The 18,182-nt window shown below is 47.5% G+C and overlaps 1 protein-coding gene across 12 annotated transcripts in view; it reads right to left on the reverse strand.

Moving 5' to 3' along the window:
* Window positions 1-18,182, reverse strand: part of Cit (citron rho-interacting serine/threonine kinase) — a 176,468-nt gene that overhangs the window by 112,198 nt on the left and 46,088 nt on the right. For all 12 annotated transcript variants that reach the window (XM_085681459.2, XM_048422956.3, XM_085681443.2 and 9 more), the window contains exons 8-9: window positions 14,674-14,877; window positions 13,220-13,373 (exon numbers count right to left, since the gene is read on the reverse strand). In XM_085681459.2, the coding sequence (XP_085537585.2) occupies window positions 13,220-13,373; window positions 14,674-14,877 (358 nt within the window). The remainder of the gene's footprint in view (window positions 1-13,219; window positions 13,374-14,673; window positions 14,878-18,182) is intronic.

The following is an 18,182-nucleotide window of genomic DNA, read 5'->3' on the forward strand; positions in this document are numbered from 1 at the left end:
AAAGAAAGAAAGAAAGAAAGAAAGAAAGAAAGAAAGAAAGAAAGAAAGAAAGGCCATCTATTTGTTTAAGGAACCTTGCAGAATTTCTCACATCCTGGACTTGGCTGGCAGTCTCCTTGGAGTGCCATGTAACGTGTCTATTCCGTGTTTCTCGTAGGTTGGCAGATAGATCCAGGGCCTTCTGGATGTTCATGTGCTTTTTTTTTCTTTTTCTTTTTCTTTTTCTTTTTTTTTTTTTTTTGTGAGCATCACCCAGGATGGGCTGTCAACTGGCTATCACATGAGACTAGGGAGGACAGAGCACCTGACCTCGCTTCCTGTGATGTAAAAATTGATCCCCCCACCAGAATGTTCCCTTCAATCGTTCACCTCATGGATTCAGCAGCCATGACGATCACTGTCTCTGAGCCGTGACTTCCTAAGCAGCTGCTGGAAGGAGGCTTCCAGACTCCCTCCCTCAGCCCACGGTCATTAGCATGTTAACAGTTCGCATGCCCTGTCACAGGCTCGCTCGGTGGATGCTTGGCTCTCTGTACTTAATGACATCAGGGTAGGGATGCCGCGGCCTCGGCAATCTCGAGGAACGACCAATGAGATTCCTCGGGCATCATCGTGCACTCAAATTTTGATGCGTTTAGTGTGTTTTGAGACGTTACAGTCTTTTTTTTTTTTTTTTTTTTTTGGTTTTTCAAGACAGGGTTTTGCTGTAGTTTTAGAGTCTGTCCTGGAACTAGCTCTGTAGATCAGGCTAGCCCCGAACTCACAGAGATCCGCCTGCCTCTGCCTCCCTAGTGCTGGGATTAAAGGCGTGCGCCAGCACTGCCCGGCTGTTACAGTCTTTTTTATTGTTCTAGCTAGGCCGGCCGAGTTAACGTTCCAGTTTACAGGAACCAGAAGAGTAAGTACCAAACATCACCCCCTACTGAGGTGAGGGAGACAAATCCAGATAGATTGTGGGCATATCTGAAGGACAACGACACAGCTTCTTTGCCAAGCCAATGTCACAAATATAAATAAATATATATATATATATATATATATATATACACACACACACACACACACACACACACACACACACATATGAATACTGAGAAGATCTCATGTGTGTTATGTGTGGGTATATGTAATTGCGGGTACAGGTGTGTGTGTGTGTGTGTGTGTGCATATGTGTGCATGTACACAACCAAAGGTCAATGTCATATGTCTTCCTTGCTCAATCTATACCTTAGGTTTTGAAACAGACCCTCCTGTCTCCACCTCCCCAGCATTGGGATTACTGTAGCATGCCAAGTCTGGCTCTTTACATCCAGTCGGGATCCAAACTCAGGTCCTCCTGCCTGCACTTTACCAGCTGAGCCATCTCCCCAAATCTCACAAACTTTTTAAGTCAGGGGTGTGGAGGAGACTACTTAGGCCTATCTCCACAGCTGACTACCTCCCAGGATACAAACGACTCTGGGTCTGACCATTCTGAATATCAGCGAGTCTCACAGGCACTGTTGCTGCAGATGGAAAAGGTTGGTGTCCTCTTTCAAAGTTAAATGTGCCTACCGTACGACCGCACGGCTGTTCCACACCTACTTTAGTCCAGAGAATGAATGCATGCGTCTGCACACTGGTGCTCATGTGATAAGAGAATCTGATTTCAAGTGGCCAAAAACTGGAGACAACCCAATCGCTCACCGGCAGGTGGTGGGACAACCAACAGACCCTCGGTGACAATAGAAAGCCATGCACTATGACTCACGCTTCATGCAGCGTGGAGGACCTTCGGAAAAGTGGGATGAGTGAGTGCTGACTGCACACATTGCGTGATTCAGTGCACATGAGCTCTAGAAAATACAAACTAACCGGGTGGTGATGGCTCACGCTTTTAATTCCAGCACTTAGGAGGCAGAGGTAGGTGGATCTCGGTGAGTTCCCGGCCAGCCTGGTCTTCAGAGGGAGTTTCAAGACAGTCAGGGCTACAGAGAACTCTGTCTCAAAAAAAGAAATAGAAAGAAAATACAAACTAAACTACCCATGCTTGAAATTGGTTCTGTTGTTTCTAGGGACAAAGGAAGGGATGGGGGAGGTTGGAAGGGAGAGTCACAGGGCACATAAAGTCTCGGAATGATGGGCATGTTTGTTTTCTTAAACCTGGTAGTGACTTCACAGGTCTATACGCATAACAAAATTTAAACTGAACAAGTATGCCTATTACTGCTCAACAAAGCTGTGTCCAGCCACTGGGAGACCTTTTATTCTCTATCCTGCCCCGGCTGGGGAGCTCCGACTCCACCCATTTCTTCCTGCAAGGTGGAAGTATCACCAGTCTCCTCATTCACCCTCCGTGTTTCACTCAGAGGTAGGGCTATGTGCCTTGCAAGATCCCAGCTCAGCACCTGCTCTTCTCCATACCTGCATCCAGACTTGGCAGGCACTCAATCCATTGAGCATTCTTGTCCTTGCTCCCAGACGCCTCTGCAGCAAGGCCAACCCGCCTATGAAGCAAAGTTTACCATTCTTCTGTAGGACGGGTAAATCCATCAGCAACAAAGGCCACTGAACACTAACACCTCCGAGGGTGAGTCTTTTACATCTGTTCCTTTGGGAGTCAGGAAGGGCTGTCTTGGGTCCCAAACTATAGGTGCTGCAGTCGAGGATCCACTACGAGGGTGCACAGAACTGGCCGCATTTATTTTGTCTGAAATAAAACACACTGGAAACCATCCCCAACCCTCGGTCATGGACCACCTGTGCCTTCTATTTTGACCTCAGGCTGCCATCTCACGTGACTCCCGCCAACAGTCCCCTTGAGTTCCATCCAGCCCTCACCCTCAGAAACTGAGCGTAAATGCAATCAACACACTTCATAGAATTGATTGGAAAGTTGGCTGCTGAACAGAGTCCCAGATGTTTAATATAATTTTGAATCGTTAGTCAAATCATTTCCATGCTTGCTTGTTTATGAAAGGCTTTCAGCAAGCGAGAGCTGAATGGTGGGGGCCTCCAACTTCTGGGTTCCTAACAAACCTATTCCCACCTCCCATCTTCTCCATGGAAAAGCATCATCTTCTATCTCCTTTAGAACTGGTCACGTTGAAATCTGGTGCTGTACCACTAGCTCGGGATGAAAGGCACAGTCAAAGGCAGACAGATGAAGGGGCGCTCTTTGGAGGGATGCGGTCCATCTTATCACAGGAGGCTTTATAGGAAATCCAATGGGGAAAATCGCCAAAGGTCAATATTTGGAAAACCAAGTTGTTGAAGAACAAACCACTCCAAGCTTGTACTCCTCGTGAAGTAGGACTCTCCTATTGGTTCACGTAACTCTTCTTGCGTAGGTCACCTGAAAGCTGAGACTCCCAGATCACCCTCAGCAACATCCCGAGAATTCCTTTCTTTTAATCCGAACCAGTGCTTTATTTCCCAAGCCAGACACCCCCTTCACCCAGATCGCTGCACCCACTCCATCTTCATACTGCAGTTGTCTCCATTTATAACATAGGATATATACTTTTAATATCTCTGGATGCGGCCTCCAAACTCACGCTAGAGGAGAAAAGGCCTATAATCTTAATTCATAAGCATTTAGCTCCCTTTAGCCTATTTTTCCTCTTAACCACTTACCCTCTAAAAACAGAACAGCCCCCAAGAGACGCATAAACATTCCCGCATAGTCCCTAAGAGGCTAGTCTGCATCCCTTCATTCCTCCACCTTCTGCCCAGCTGGGTTCCTGTAGCTCTAGCAGCCCCCCCAACCCTCACCCCCCCACCCTCGCTCCCAGCTGCTGATACCCAGGGGGCCTCAGTTCCTCTCCCTTTCGTCCCTCCTTCCACTGGTCCCTACACAAACTGGGAGACTGGGGAGGGTCACATTTCAGCATTAACCACACCTAACAAAGAAGTCCACCACTGTCCTCCTCCCAGTAGCGGCAAAACAAAACATTGCCAGATACCTGGCTCAGGCAATGGGAATTCGGAACCCAGCAGTTTTTAAAGAGGCTGAAACCACGGGAGCGATCACGTCACAACATAGAGATAATGCTCTCCTACAGGCAAAATGCAGAAGCATAGAAACAGAAGATAAGTGTTAAAACTATAAGGGAATTTTATTTGAGAGAAAGACAAGAAATCGGCAGCAGAGAAGTGGTCTTATAAAGCCTTGGCTTCCTTCTTTTCAGTGATATATGAAAACAGCCTGCCATGAAGAACGCCTAAATTTTGTTGATTTGGTTGGTTGGTTCTGGTTCTGGTGATGGTATTTTGTGTCACATCACAGCATACTCCAGAAAGTTACATAAGAAGCTCACAAAGGAGCGACTAGACATGAGATAGGAGACATTATTGACCCTACAACTGTCTGTATCAATTAGTTTTTTGAGATTTTTTTTAAAGATTTTTATTTATTTATTTATTTGTTTGTTTATTATGTATACAGTGTTTTGCCTGCATGTATGCCAGCACATCAGAGGAGGACACCACATCTCATTATAGATGGCTGTGAGCCACCATGTGGGTGCTGGGAATTGAACTGAGGACCTCTGGAAGAGCAGTCAGTGCTTTTAACCTCTGAGCCCAAGATTTATTTATATTTTTTAGATTTATCTTTATCTTACGTGTATGAGTGTTTTGCCTGCATGTATGTGCGTATATCACATGCATGCCTGGTGTCCAAGGAGGTAGAAAGAGGGGTCAGTCCTCCGGGAACTTGAGTTAAGTGAAAGACCATTCTGAGCTACCATATGGGCACTGGGAGCCTGACCCTGGTTCTCAGCAAGAGCAACAAGTTCTCCGAACTGCTTAGTCACATTTCCAGCACCCCCCCCATACCACTCAAAACTTCCACCATTCCAGCATTCTCAAAATAAATAAAAGCTAAAGAGATACGTTTTATTTGGTATATAACTACAACCCCAGCACTTGGAAGACTGAGGTAGGCGGATCATAAATTTGAGGGCAGCATAGACTACATAGTAAGACCCTATCTTAAAAACAACAACAACAACAAACAGCCCTCATGAACAACAGAAAATAGAAGTAAAAAGGCTAGAACTGGAAGGACCTGAATTCAACACCTACCACCGACAGCTACACGATCCGTGACCTTCACTAAGATCTCACGTCTTCAAGCCCCCGAGTCCTCATGTGTACTGTGGAATTAATCCTAGGAATTAAATGACTCTTTGGTGGTTGAAGGAGGAACAAAAGGGGCAGTAAGATACAGGGTATGCATTGTAGAAACCTGGCACATAGTGGGTACTCAGCATTCCAAGAGAATGCTTGCCTAAGAAGCATTAATGAAGGGAACATAGCCCATCCTTTATTAATAGGGAGTGAGACACCAGTAAATGGGGGAAAAGAGCAAATTTCCTTTTGCTATAGATGAAGAAAAGGTACACCATCATCTTCAAGGATGCAAAGTCTATCTGAGAGAAAGCATTCATTCCTCAAAGGTATAGCATAAAATTCAGCGATTCTGGGATGGTGAGATGGTTTAACAGGTAAAGGCACTTGCTGCTTACTGCCAAGCCTGGTGACCTGAGCTTGGTTCCCAGGATCCACAGGGAGAAAGGAAGGCACCGGCTCCCACCCCAACCCCCCACACTCACGTAAATAAACAAATGTAATTTTTTTTTAAATTAAGTCAATGATTCCCTTTAACCAGAAAACAGTCTCGTCTCATCCTGAGACTAGAAGTCAAAACAAGGAAGACTCACAAAGTTGAGTAAGAAATGCTAAGCCTGACGCATCTAATTTTTCTCCTCCTCCATAGCTTCATAAACTCTAATATGCACAGGAATCACCGAGGGATCTTATTAAAAAGCAGCTTCTGACTTAGGACCAAGTCTCCGCATCTCTAACGAGCTCCCAGGCGATGACAATGCTATCGGTCCATGGACCACACCCAAGAAGAAAAGTCCTACAGACCTCTGACAACAGCTCTGGCCTTGTTAGCGGTATCAATCAGTCTTGGGGGATTCACATTAGTGGAATGTTGTTCTTTCTCCTGAAAGATATTCTCAACTGGGGCAACTGTGTCCCTGCAGTTTTCCCCCAAGGGACCATAAGCAATGCCTGAAGATGCTTTTAAAGTATCACAACTGCAGAAGGGGGATGTTAAATGACAGTGTGTCAAAGGATAGGGGCGATGAGAGGCACACTGTGGTTCTGCTGCAAGTTGGGAGAGCCTGCTCTAAAAGACCATAATGCTCCTGTGACTACAAATCCTAAGTTTTTTTTTTTTAATTTTAATTTTTTGGTTTTTCGAGACAGGGTTTCTCTGTAGCTTTGGTGCCTGTTCTGGAACTAGCTCTCATACACCAGGCTGGCCTCGAACTCACCTGGCTCTGCCTCCCAAGTGCTGGGATTAAAGGCGTGCGCCACCAGTGCCCAGCTAAAATCCTAATTTTAAAAGCAATCCATCGACCCAATGCTTTCAGACATTAGCTCTGAGACATGAAGGATCACTGTAAGTGCAGCAGGGTCTCCAGGTCTGTGTTTGATCTAAGGTCAGACATAGGTGGTTCAGTAACCCCGTGAGGGAACCGGCAGAGCAGAAAACCTGAGGGCCAACAGCTATTCAGGACCACAGCTCTATTCAGGCTTATCCAAGATTCCAAGCGCCATGCAGGCAGGAACACATGCAGATTTGCTCATGCAGGGCTGAGGACCTGATACAGCCCCTTGCACACTGCAGATGCTCAGATGCCAAACTGAATCTTGCAACGTCTAAAGTTACTTCAACTCCAAACATTCTCAAATGCACCCAAAGGCTAGGCGGCTCACTCTCGAGCGCAGCATGGTTTACCATTTGCCATCAACACTGACGCAACCATTACTGATGACTGACATTGCTCACCCGAGGGCAAGCGCAGCATTGCAGAAAGGGCACGGGTTTCGAATCACATGGATTTTGACACAAATCCACATTCATCCATTGATCTTGAATAAGTTACAGTATTATCCACATCTCTATGAAGGATCTAAAACCAAAGGGTTTTTAAACAATACCGTGTCGTGTATCAGAATCCCTTATACTGGGATAGAATAAACGCAGCCAACACCGCTAAAGGATTGCAGTTTTTAAAAGACGACGCGGTATGGTACCATTCACTTTATACACAAGACTTGGATACTGCCACTTAGCGATGGGCAAGCACCGAATCCCTGCTCAACCAAACGCACCCACCCATCACACCAGCTTATAGTCATGTGACCAAACGCTTACAGTCTAACTACCAGCTGCCCGGGGCCAGGGAGGGCAGGGCAAGAGACATCCATTTGGAAAGGGGAGATCTCAGTGTGCCACCAGCATGGGCTCGCCACTGCATCACTGCTGGATCAAAACAAAGTGCATTTTCTGCTAACAAACGCTGCAGACCTGGGAAACCAGAACTTGGCAGTTTGCTTCGTGTTGCAGACAGTGAGAGAGGATGACTCGAGAGAAAGGCCTGTGTCGGGAGTGATAACCAACAATGCTGCTTCTCCAGGACGTCAGCCAGAAACCCTTGAGGAGAGAGCTCACGGTCACCTCTCGCATTGACGCCGTCCTTGAGACACAAGGCCTTGGGTGAAAGGTGTCAGTGTGCCAGTTCCGCTGGGGAAAAACATTTTAAAAGATGTGCTCTGGGAAAACGCCAGGCAACGAAACCTTCCCAGTGACAGGAGCAGAGATGTCAGAGAATGCCAGCAGCACGGAAGTGAGAGCTCGACTGGCTCCCGGGACCCTAGAAAAATCAAGTCGGGTTAAGACTGAATCTGAGAAATTGGAACTCCTCTGCCCGGGGCAGCTGTTAGGGTTCAGGAGCCCCTGGAGCGCAGCCCTGAAATAATGACAATAATAAGCAGCGGAAACTACAGCCCCGCAGAAGGCTGGGAAGGAAAGATCAGGGTGCTGGGTGCCTGGACACCCAGCAGTGTGGCAGTTAAAACGCCTCACAGGGGCGTCATTTGCTGGGAGAATAAAAACCCCTGAAGTGGGTCAGATCCCCAGGTCACGTGCTATTGCCCATGACGACTGCAAGGGGCCGGACCTAGGAGGGCGAGGATACTCGGTCTGGCAGAGCAGAAGGGAGTCCTTGCTTCCCTGGTTGCCACTCCCAGTGCTGTCAGTCACCAGCTGCCGGGACCCTTCTTCAGTTGCATTTCTGTATCCTGCCAGGACCACCTCTCGAGATAATGTGTTTTCGACGATTATTACCTGCTGTGTTAAGCAGTACTTTCTTTCATTGGTTACAACAGGAAAAAGAAGAATTAGGGGTGAAGCAGCAGAGAGGCTAATGTCGCCTTCATCAAGGGACAATACCATGTTGTGGGAGCGGAAGTGATCAACAGCCGGGAATCATCAGGCACTGAAGTGGTGACCGTGAACTCGGGAAGCCTGATGAGAGTCATCCCGCGTGTGTTTGTGAGAAACAGAATTGGACAAAAGCATAATTCATGTTAGAAAACAGCTCAAATCACTTGGAGTACAGCAATGTTCTGACTCACAGGGCCCTGAGCTGATTGCAAACATACAGAGAAAAAAGAGAAAACCCTCCAGCAGACACTGGAAGAAGACCGTGCCTCTCTGCTGGTCAGGACCCCCAGGCACTACCACTCCTCGGACAGAAGGAGGATTCGGCACCTGCTGAGCTGCCTGAACTGACAGGTAACATCCAAACACTGTCCTGCGCATGCGCCGTAACATAAGAGGGACCCGCCTCGGAAAAACTGGCGAAATCTGTGAAAAGTCTCAAGCTTAAGTAATAATATCACAAGAAAAATTTAGTCTGGGTTCTGAAAAGTGAGGCGCCGTTCTGGAAGAGCTCTCTGCATCAGGGACAAGGAGGTGAAAGGGCCGGAGACGCCATACCAACTCTGTAACTTTTCTGGAAGTCTGAGAGTACAAAACACAGGTTGCTCGAAATGAAAAGGATTTCTTTATTTAAGCCAACTTATTTTGTGAGGTTTTGGAGCCATTTACTACACTGGGAGCTGGCAGTAAATAAAACCATTAAGGTTTATATTGTTTTGTACTGTGTCTGTGCATACATGTGTGAGCACACGTGTGAGCATGCGCGAGTGACCACGCTCACCGAGAAGATGGGCTCTCCTGGAGCTGACATATATACATAATTAAAAGGAAAGTAAAACCGTGGCTATGCTGAGCACACCTTACCGCTGCTTCTGGTCACTGAAGCCCCGAACAAAACAGCACAGTAACTACTCAGGTGCTAGAGGTCATCCAAACATGACTTAAGACACAAGAGGGTGCTAATCCAGCATATGCAAATGATGTGTCAATTTATATAAAGATGAAATTGGGCAGTCTCAGATTTGGGTATCCAAGAGGGAGGGGGACTGTCCCTGGAGTCACCCCCTACCCCAGCCCACCCCCGCAGTAGAGTGGGCAAACTCTCATAGCAAAAACAACCTCAAGCCCCACCAAAACACAAAATAAAGTTACTCAGATAATTAAGCACCATTCACCGACTTACCTAAGTGGAAATGTGTTGTTAGGCATAATTAGCAAGCGCATGCATAAAACATTAATTGCTTGTTCGAGAAGATGAGATAAAAAGGCAAGACAAGAAAAGATTAAGTGCTTGAACAGCATCTAAAGGATACTCTATCAAATCTTTCTAAAAGTATTCATGGAAAGAATGAAAATATATTACTGATTAAAAAGTCTCACCTTTGGAAATTTGGTGGGAATTGACTGGATACCAGAAAAACAAACAGGTGTGACTACCAGAATGCTATGGTTTGGGCCGTAAATGCCTCTTTTTAAAGGCCATGTGTTGAAAGCTTGGTCATCACACTGTGGGGCTCCGGGGAGGTGGTGGCACCTTTGTAGGTAGGGCCTTGTAGGTGGACATGAGGTCACATGACCCTAAAGGGGCTATACGGATACAGGTCCTTCCTTCCCTCTTCTGCATTCCCACCCACCTTGACCTGACACCTCCTATCACAGGCTCAAAGCAGCAGAGCAAGAAACCCTGGGCTGAAACCTCTGAAGACCATAAACTCTTTCCCACTTTCTCAGCTTTCACAACAACCGAAGGCCAACACCAGAGAGAAAAACTGTCAGAAAGGATTTACAGGGATACAGCGTATCACCAGGTGTGGCGGTGCATGCTGGGATCCAGGAAGGCCATGGCTACACAGAGAAACCCTGTCTTGAAAAACTAAAAAAAAAATTAGAAGCCAGGCAGTGGCGGCGCACATCTTTAATCCCAGCACTCAGGAGGCAGAGACAGGCGGATCTCTGTGAGTTCGAGGCCAGTCTGATCTACAGAGCAAGTTTCAGGCCAGGCTCCAAAGCCACACAGAGAAACCTATCTTGAAAAACCAAAATTAGAAGAAGAAAAAAAGTATTCTAGGCCTGGCAGTGGTGGCACATGCCTTTAGTTTTAGTTCCAGCACTTGTGAGGCAGAGGCTGGTGGATCTTTGTGAGTTCAAGGCCAGCCTGGTCTACAGAGTGAGTTTCAGGACAGCCAGGGTTGCACAGAGGAACCCTGTCTCAAAGAAATACAGTCTCCAAAAATACCTTAGCAGGTGGTTATGGAAAAAATTACCATGGCTTTTGACTCACAAGCTGGATCCCAACAGTGATAGTTAGTGCTGTCAACTTGACAGACTCTAGACTCACCTGAGAAATGGGACCCTCGGCACACCTGTGGGAGATTACCTAGTTAGTGTTAACCGAAGTGTCATGGCCTGCCAACCGTGGGCAGCATTACTCCCTGAGGGGAGCCTGGACGGTATGGGTGGAGAGAGGAACGTGAAAGGACCACGACCCGCTGCTTCAAGATCTTGTCCTCCGACCAAGACCACCATACTGGTCTGCACCCTTGAACCGTGAGCAGAATAAACCCTTTCTCCTTCAAGTTGAGTATTTCATCACAGCAATGGGAAAAAGTTGACATGCCGACCACTCCACCACCTCAGAGTAAGGGCTCACACATCCCTGTTCCTCCAGCTCAGAGTAAGGGCTCACACATCCCTGTTCCTCCACCTCAGAACAAAGGCTCACACATCCCTGTTCCTCCAGCTCAGAGTGAGGGCTCACACATCCCTGTTCCTCCACCTCAGAGTGAGGGCTCACACATCCCTACTCCTCCACCTCAGAGTAAGGGCTCACACGTCCCTGTTCCTCCAGCTCAGAGTAAGGGCTCACACATCCCTGTTCCTCCAGCTCAGAGTGAGGGCTCACACATCCCTACTCCTCCACCTCAGAGTGAGGGCTCACACATCCCTACTCCTCCACCTCAGAGTAAGGGCTCACACGTCCCTGTTCCTCCAGCTCAGAGTAAGGGCTCACACATCCCTGTTCCTCCAGCTCAGAGTGAGGGCTCACACGTCCCTGTTCCTCCAGCTCAGAGTAAGGGCTCACACGTCCCTGTTCCTCCACCTCAGAGTGAGGGCTCACACGTCCCTACTCCTCCACCTCAGAACAAAGGCTCACACATCCCTGTTCCTCCAGCTCAGAGTGAGGGCTCACACGTCCCTGTTCCTCCAGCTCAGAGTGAGGGCTCACACGTCCCTACTCCTCCACCTCAGAACAAAGGCTCACACATCCCTGTTCCTCCACCTCAGAGTAAGGGCTCACACATCCCTGTTCCTCCACCTCAGAGTGAGGGCTCACACATCCCTGTTCCTCCACCTCAGAGTGAGGGCTCACACGTCCCTGTTCCTCCACCTCAGAGTGAGGGCTCACACGTCCCTACTCCTCCAGCTCAGAACAAAGGCTCACACATCCCTGTTCCTCCACCTCAGAGTAAGGGCTCACACATCCCTGTTCCTCCACCTCAGGGTGAGGGCTCACACATCCCTGTTCCTCCACCTCAGAGTGAGGGCTCACATGTCCCTGTTCCTCCACCTCAGAGTAAGGGCTCACACGTTCCTACTCCTCCACCTCAGAACAAAGGCTCACACATCCCTGTTCCTCCAGCTCAGAGTGAGGGCTCACACATCCCTGTTCCTCCACCTCAGAACAAAGGCTCACACATCCCTGTTCCTCCAGCTCAGAGTAAGGGCTCACACATCCCTGTTCCTCCAGCTCAGAGTAAGGGCTCACACATCCCTGTTCCTCCAGCTCAGAGTGAGGGCTCACACGTCCCTGTTCCTCCACCTCAGAGTGAGGGCTCACACGTCCCTACTCCTCCAGCTCAGAACAAAGGCTCACACATCCCTACTCCTCCACCTCAGAGTGAGGGCTCACACGTCCCTGTTCCTCCACCTCAGAACAAAGGCTCACACGTCCCTGTTCCTACACTAGAACAGACTGCTCTGTGCTTAGAATGTTAACATCTAGACCGCACGAGATACCACGAGGTTGGACCCATGTCCAAGAGCAGATCTCATATATGGCCTACACACATAGCCAGAGGTAATTTTACATATTTAATGCAAACCCTCACGAAGGCGCACATGGGATTTCCATTTGGGATATCATATTGGTGCTCAAAAAGTTTTAGATTTTGGAGTACTTTGGTTTTTGGTTTTGTTGGTTTTGGTCTTTTTTCTTTGTTTCTGCTTTTGATTAGGGACGTTCAACCTGTAATCAGCACAGCCCCAATTAGAAGCTCAGACTCGATACCTAAAAACAGCTCCCAGTTCCCCACGTCCCATCAGCACCAAAATAAACACAACCAACGCTGCCACTCTAATCAATGCCATCCCTGGGCCAGGTCATGGGGTCACCTTCAAACAATGGCACACACAGATAAATAAATAAACATGCTTCCTGGTACTGTTGATGATAAATTGGATCCTTGTTCTTAATGAACTGATTTGGTGTATGTTCGGATTATACAGAGGTGTGGCTGAGTCCCTGGATGTATGCAGTACAGGCTTTACACGCTGTGAGCACAGAGGGAAGCCGGCTGTTGATGGTTCCATCCCAGGCTTGGCCCTTTACAGAGTCCCAGCTGCATGAACTCCGCGTCCGTTTCCTATTCTGAGGATGAAATAACTGGACCTCTGTTTTCTCTTGGAAGAAATTGTCAAACCAAGGGACAACCTTTGAATGCCACCATGGGCACCTCTAACTAGAAATTTCCTGGAGGCCGCGGAGAGACAGAGCTTGGTAAAGGACCCACTTCCGTGCAGACAATTATTGCTCAACGACAGTGGCGTCAATAGCTTTCTATGGCTGTAAATAATTCACGCCTTTCCGTCGATTTCAGACTGCCTTGCCGTACTTCTCTACCCCAGACCCAAGCTGACGGGGCAGGCTCGACTTACAGTTACGGATGTCACTCCAATCAGTGCCGGCAAAGAAGGGGTGGCGGCAGAGACCCTCAAACGTCAGCCTCTCCTTCGGGCCACACAGCAAACTCTGAATCAGATCCAGGAACTCACTGCTAACTTTTGGGTCTTCGGGAAACTTCAAAAATCGCTGTTCAGAAAAAAAGAAAAAAATTATTCCCTTAGCAGTGATTCAGTTTATGTCCTGACGCGAAGAGAGAATTTCTCATACATAAGTTCTTTTCATTCTTTTTTTAAAATAAAGTTTTGTGCCCTCATAACTTTAGACCAAAGGCATGCTCCTGAAATAAGTGGCCTACACACATCAATAGGCCTAGTTCTTTTGTTGGGGTTCAATGTCCTTCGTGGCTTGACCTGGAGCTCCCCTCTCCCGTCCAGTCTCACAGACACCCATCTCTCTCTCTGCTGTCCAACAGTGACGAGCTATTTCAGGCTCCCTGTACCATCTCACGCTGTTCTCTCGGCCTAGAGCTCCCTCCACCAGCACCGCCCCCAGCTCTCCCTGGCTACTCTCCTGACATTCCCTTCTGCATGCTCCCTCTAGACTCCACCCTTTCTTGCTCGCTTTTGGTTTTTTGAAACAGGGTTATCATTAAGTCCAGACGGGCATCAAGGATCTACCTGCCTCCACCCACCCAGCATGTGGTCCGCTTTTGTGTGGACATGACATGCTATGGTTTCTGAGGGACGGTGACCTAGTACCCCACAGTACTGAGTATGATTCTGTCAAAGTCTGAATTACTGAGCAAGCAAACTGAAATGAATGATGGAAATGAGCTCCCAGAGTTATCTAGAGGGAAATTTCAACTCAAGAGAAGCCTCAGTAACAGCGTTCAAACATTTAAAAAAATATATGCATCAACCATTCCAGGAAAATGAAAATTGGATGAGAAACAAAATCAAAGGAATGAGGCCTCTTTTCTCCTTGAAGCCGAAACTGAAAAATGGGTTCATCATGTCCTTTAGAAATGGGCTTAATGGAATGTAAGTATATGTATTAGGACGTGGTTTTAATTCTACATTATACATGTGTGTGTGTACACATAAGTGTGTTACTTCAATTCTAACTTATCCGCTCACTTCTTCCCCACTTGAGAACCATGAGCTCCCGAGCCAAACAGCCGTGTTGTGCTCAGCATGTCCTGTTTGGTTTCTTCGTCAGCGTGTGAGGTGGTAATGCCTACCTCCCAGGGTTGTTTGAAAAAGAAGGGAGCTAAAAAGCTCGCTCATTGAGCCACACTCACGCACACTGAACAACGGTGAACTCAAGATGTATTTCACAACCAATTAAAAGATGGAATTAAAACGGCAGCCATCTTCCGTTTTTTAGTGCTACCGAAAATGCTGGGATGCCCTTACGATGACTGACAGCTGCGATTCCGGAAGCTGCCGTGAAGAGTGCGTTACACGTGATTCTAACGAGCCTTCACCTGGAAGTTCATGATGTTGCTGAAGGTGCGGGCAGAGGTTCCCTCTGTGAATGGGGTTCTCCCGTAAACCATCTCATAGGCGACCACTCCCACTGACCACCAGTCACATTCCAGCCCGTAGGCGCCTCGTCGGTCCTCATTCATCACGGTCAGTACTTCGGGAGCCATGTAGTCTGGGGTCCCAATGGGGAGTTTGGCATTCACCTAGAAACCCGGAAATAAAAAGAATATAGCACTTTCAATTACCCGCCAGTAAGTGCCAACACCTGCCTTAGACGCCAGCCGATTTGCCACTGATTGCCATCCACACAGGCACTTAAAACCTTCTGTCGAGTGGCACGCTATCAGGAAATGCCAATGCTTTACAAACTTTTAAAATGGGCCAGGATGGGCATAATACAACCCAACTGAGTGAAGATAAATGTCTTGGTACAATTTACTGATACAACAGTACTTCTTGCCAGTACTAAGGGAATGAACCCAGGACCTTATAAATAAGCCCTTCATTCCCACCCAAGCTCCGTTCCCAACTCAATGGAACTGCTTTTACTCAAAAACAAATACACACACACACACACACACACACACACACACACACACACACACACAAATGTCAAAGCTGGGCTGGGGGACCCTAAGGGCTTGCTGCTAACCAGGCTAGTCAAGTTGGTGAGCCCCAGGTTCAGTGAGAGACCCTGCTTCAAAATATAAAGTGGAGGGAAGTAAAGGGAGACCCTGTGTTGACCTCTGACCCTCATATCCATGCACACACATAGGCAAGCACACTGACATACATCACACAGGCAGAGGGAGAGGAAAAACAGTCTAAACATAGATCTACGATACAAGATCAATCTATTAATGAGAAACTGAAGGCTACACAAGAACAGCATGGAGCCAGACTACATCTCAAGTTTGGAAAAAAAAAATGGAAAATGGCCATAAGATCCATCTCTTCCTTCAGCCCACCTGCAGGGCACAGTGTGATGAGCAAGTCCCAGACAGGCTGTATGTTAATGAGTTCACCTTTCTCATTGCTCCTATGGCCCCCTCACTGTTCAGAAACCAGGTCCCTTCAACCCGCCAGCGCCCAGGCACTGCCCTTGGCAAAGGCAGAGCAGGACACTGCAGGAAGCCTTCCGACACAGCCAAACACATTCCGTTCCAGGGACAGTCCTCGTCACCTAAGGATTTCTGTTTTAGGGTTTAATGCCTTTGTTTCTTAGAATGAAGTTGATCAAAGAATTGGACTTCCTGACCCTTACTAGGGGGCTCAGTAAGTCAGCAACCCCTTTGATCTTCAAAACTGTTTTTCAAGTTTTACTGAGCATGAAAAGTGAATGTGTGAAGACTCATGTCTATGCTCCTGCCCGTCAAAGCAGAGAGGCCTGACTTCAGACAGCAGTGCTGACCGGTGCCCTGGCACCCACAGCATTTACAGCCTTCTCGTGGTCAGCGGTTAGATGGTGCAGGAAAAAAAAAAAAACTCATTGTTAAAGGGTTAAAAAGTGCCCCCAATGAAACCCAAAAACCCAGAAGACATGGACACACCCACTTAAGGCTGGACTTTTTATCAAGGAAGCAGATTTAGGCTGGGCGTAGTAGTATAAGGGGGCTGTTCTCCGCTGAAGAGGAGGAGGAGGACAGGCAGGAGGAGAGGGATGGCAAGTTCGCTCTGATTTGAGAGGAAGGAGGACGCTTAGAGCCGGGCACTACAAGGCCGCCCTCCCCTTTCAGCTATGACTTACAGTTTGTCCATCCTCCTACCAAGAAATGAGATTTTCCCGTAATTCTCCCATTCCCTCGTTTTTATTCTTAAGTAAAGTATGAACATGTGTATATAGAGAACATATAAGATATTCCTGTAATAATCCCATTCCTCTTTTCCCCATATATATATAATGGGAATATCAGAATATTCCTATAGCTTTCATGTTATTTCTCTCATGTATTTACAGACACACACACACACACACACACACACACACGTGTGTACATACAGTATAGGAATACTGCAGTCATCCCCGTAAACCCCCACTTCCTCTCCTCCCACCCTTTCCTCAGGCCCACAACCCGGAACAGTATGGTGCTGGCACTCCTGACACTGAGAACGCTCAGAAGTCAGGGTGCAGGAGGAATACCAGGCAGTCTGTGCCAGAGGCAACAGTGGAGCCCAGAGGCCAGAACTGAGTCCAGTCAGGCACAAGGTGACATATCCTTGAATCCAAAAGTGGCCGACGCTGGACACAGGCCTTGATGGCATCAGTGTGGGTCTTGCCGACTGGACGCCGGCTTCCCTTGTGGGCACAGAAAGCACACAGATGTTAGATGAACATCATTTGCTGCAGCTAGAGCCTATTTTACTGTCACACGGTGTGTTCTAGAATATTCTGCCCTCTGTTTCCCGTCTTTGACGGGACACAATCACTTATTCACATCCAATGAGCTAAACCTGGCTGAGCTTAGTTTATTAGGATAACTAAATCAAAGGGTATAAAACGTCAACACCTTGTTTCTCAGCTAGTGATCAAAGAGAGTCAGATGATAATCCTGCAACTATTCTCATCTAATAGAAACGTATAAACATTTTTACAGATTGTCCTTATCTGTGGCCAGGCTAGAAAGCTACGAAAGCAAAACTGCCTCTAGTGTTTTCTCGATGGACGCGACTTCAACCCCCGTGCTTATTAGCAATTCACAAAGGCTTTTAATGATTACCAGGTTTCGATTAGTCACTGGCCTCCAAGCAGCAGGTCTTACATGTGATCATAAGCTTCCTCACACGCTTGCACTCTGCTCTGACCGAAACTCAGCACTCAATCTGGGTGAGATAATCAAAGTGACCTAGGCATCCCGGGGGCATCCAAAGGGCACCGTCTGGCAGAGCGCAGGCCCTCCTCAGCTTTAGCGCGGCTCTCACTCTGCTGATTGAGAAATTAAAACAGGGGCAGCAAGAGACCAAAGAACAAGAGCGGGAATGTCTGCTGTATTTTAGGAAGAAAACAAAATAAAGAAAAAGGGGGGAAGGGAAAGGGAGAGAAGCAAAGTAACTGAAAAATTCAGCAGATTCTTTTAAAAATAAAATGGCTGGGCAGTGGTGGCGCACGCCTTTAATCCCAGCACTTGGGAGGCAGAAGCAGGTGGATCTCTCAGTTTGAGGCCAGCCTGGTCTATAGAGCGAGTGCCAGGATAGCCAAGGCTACACTCAAAAACAAAAAACAAAGACAGAGAGAGATAAGATAGATAGATAGATAGATAGATAGATAGATAGATAGATAGACAGACAGACAGACTGACTGACAGACAGACAAACAGACAGACAGCTATATAGGGAGCGGGAGAGACGGCTTCATGGTTAAGAACATGTGATGATCCTGCAGAGAATCTGAGTTTGATTTCTAACAACCCATATCAGGAGACTCACAACCACCTGTAACCCAGCTCTGGGGGAATCCAGCGTTCTCTCCCAGACTCTGCAGGAACTGTGCTCACATATGCTCATCACCACA

The sequence above is a fragment of the Myodes glareolus genome, chromosome 2 (genome assembly GCF_982192425.1).
Source record: "Myodes glareolus chromosome 2, mMyoGla1.1, whole genome shotgun sequence".
In the NCBI taxonomy this organism is placed as follows: Eukaryota; Metazoa; Chordata; class Mammalia; order Rodentia; family Cricetidae; genus Myodes; species Myodes glareolus.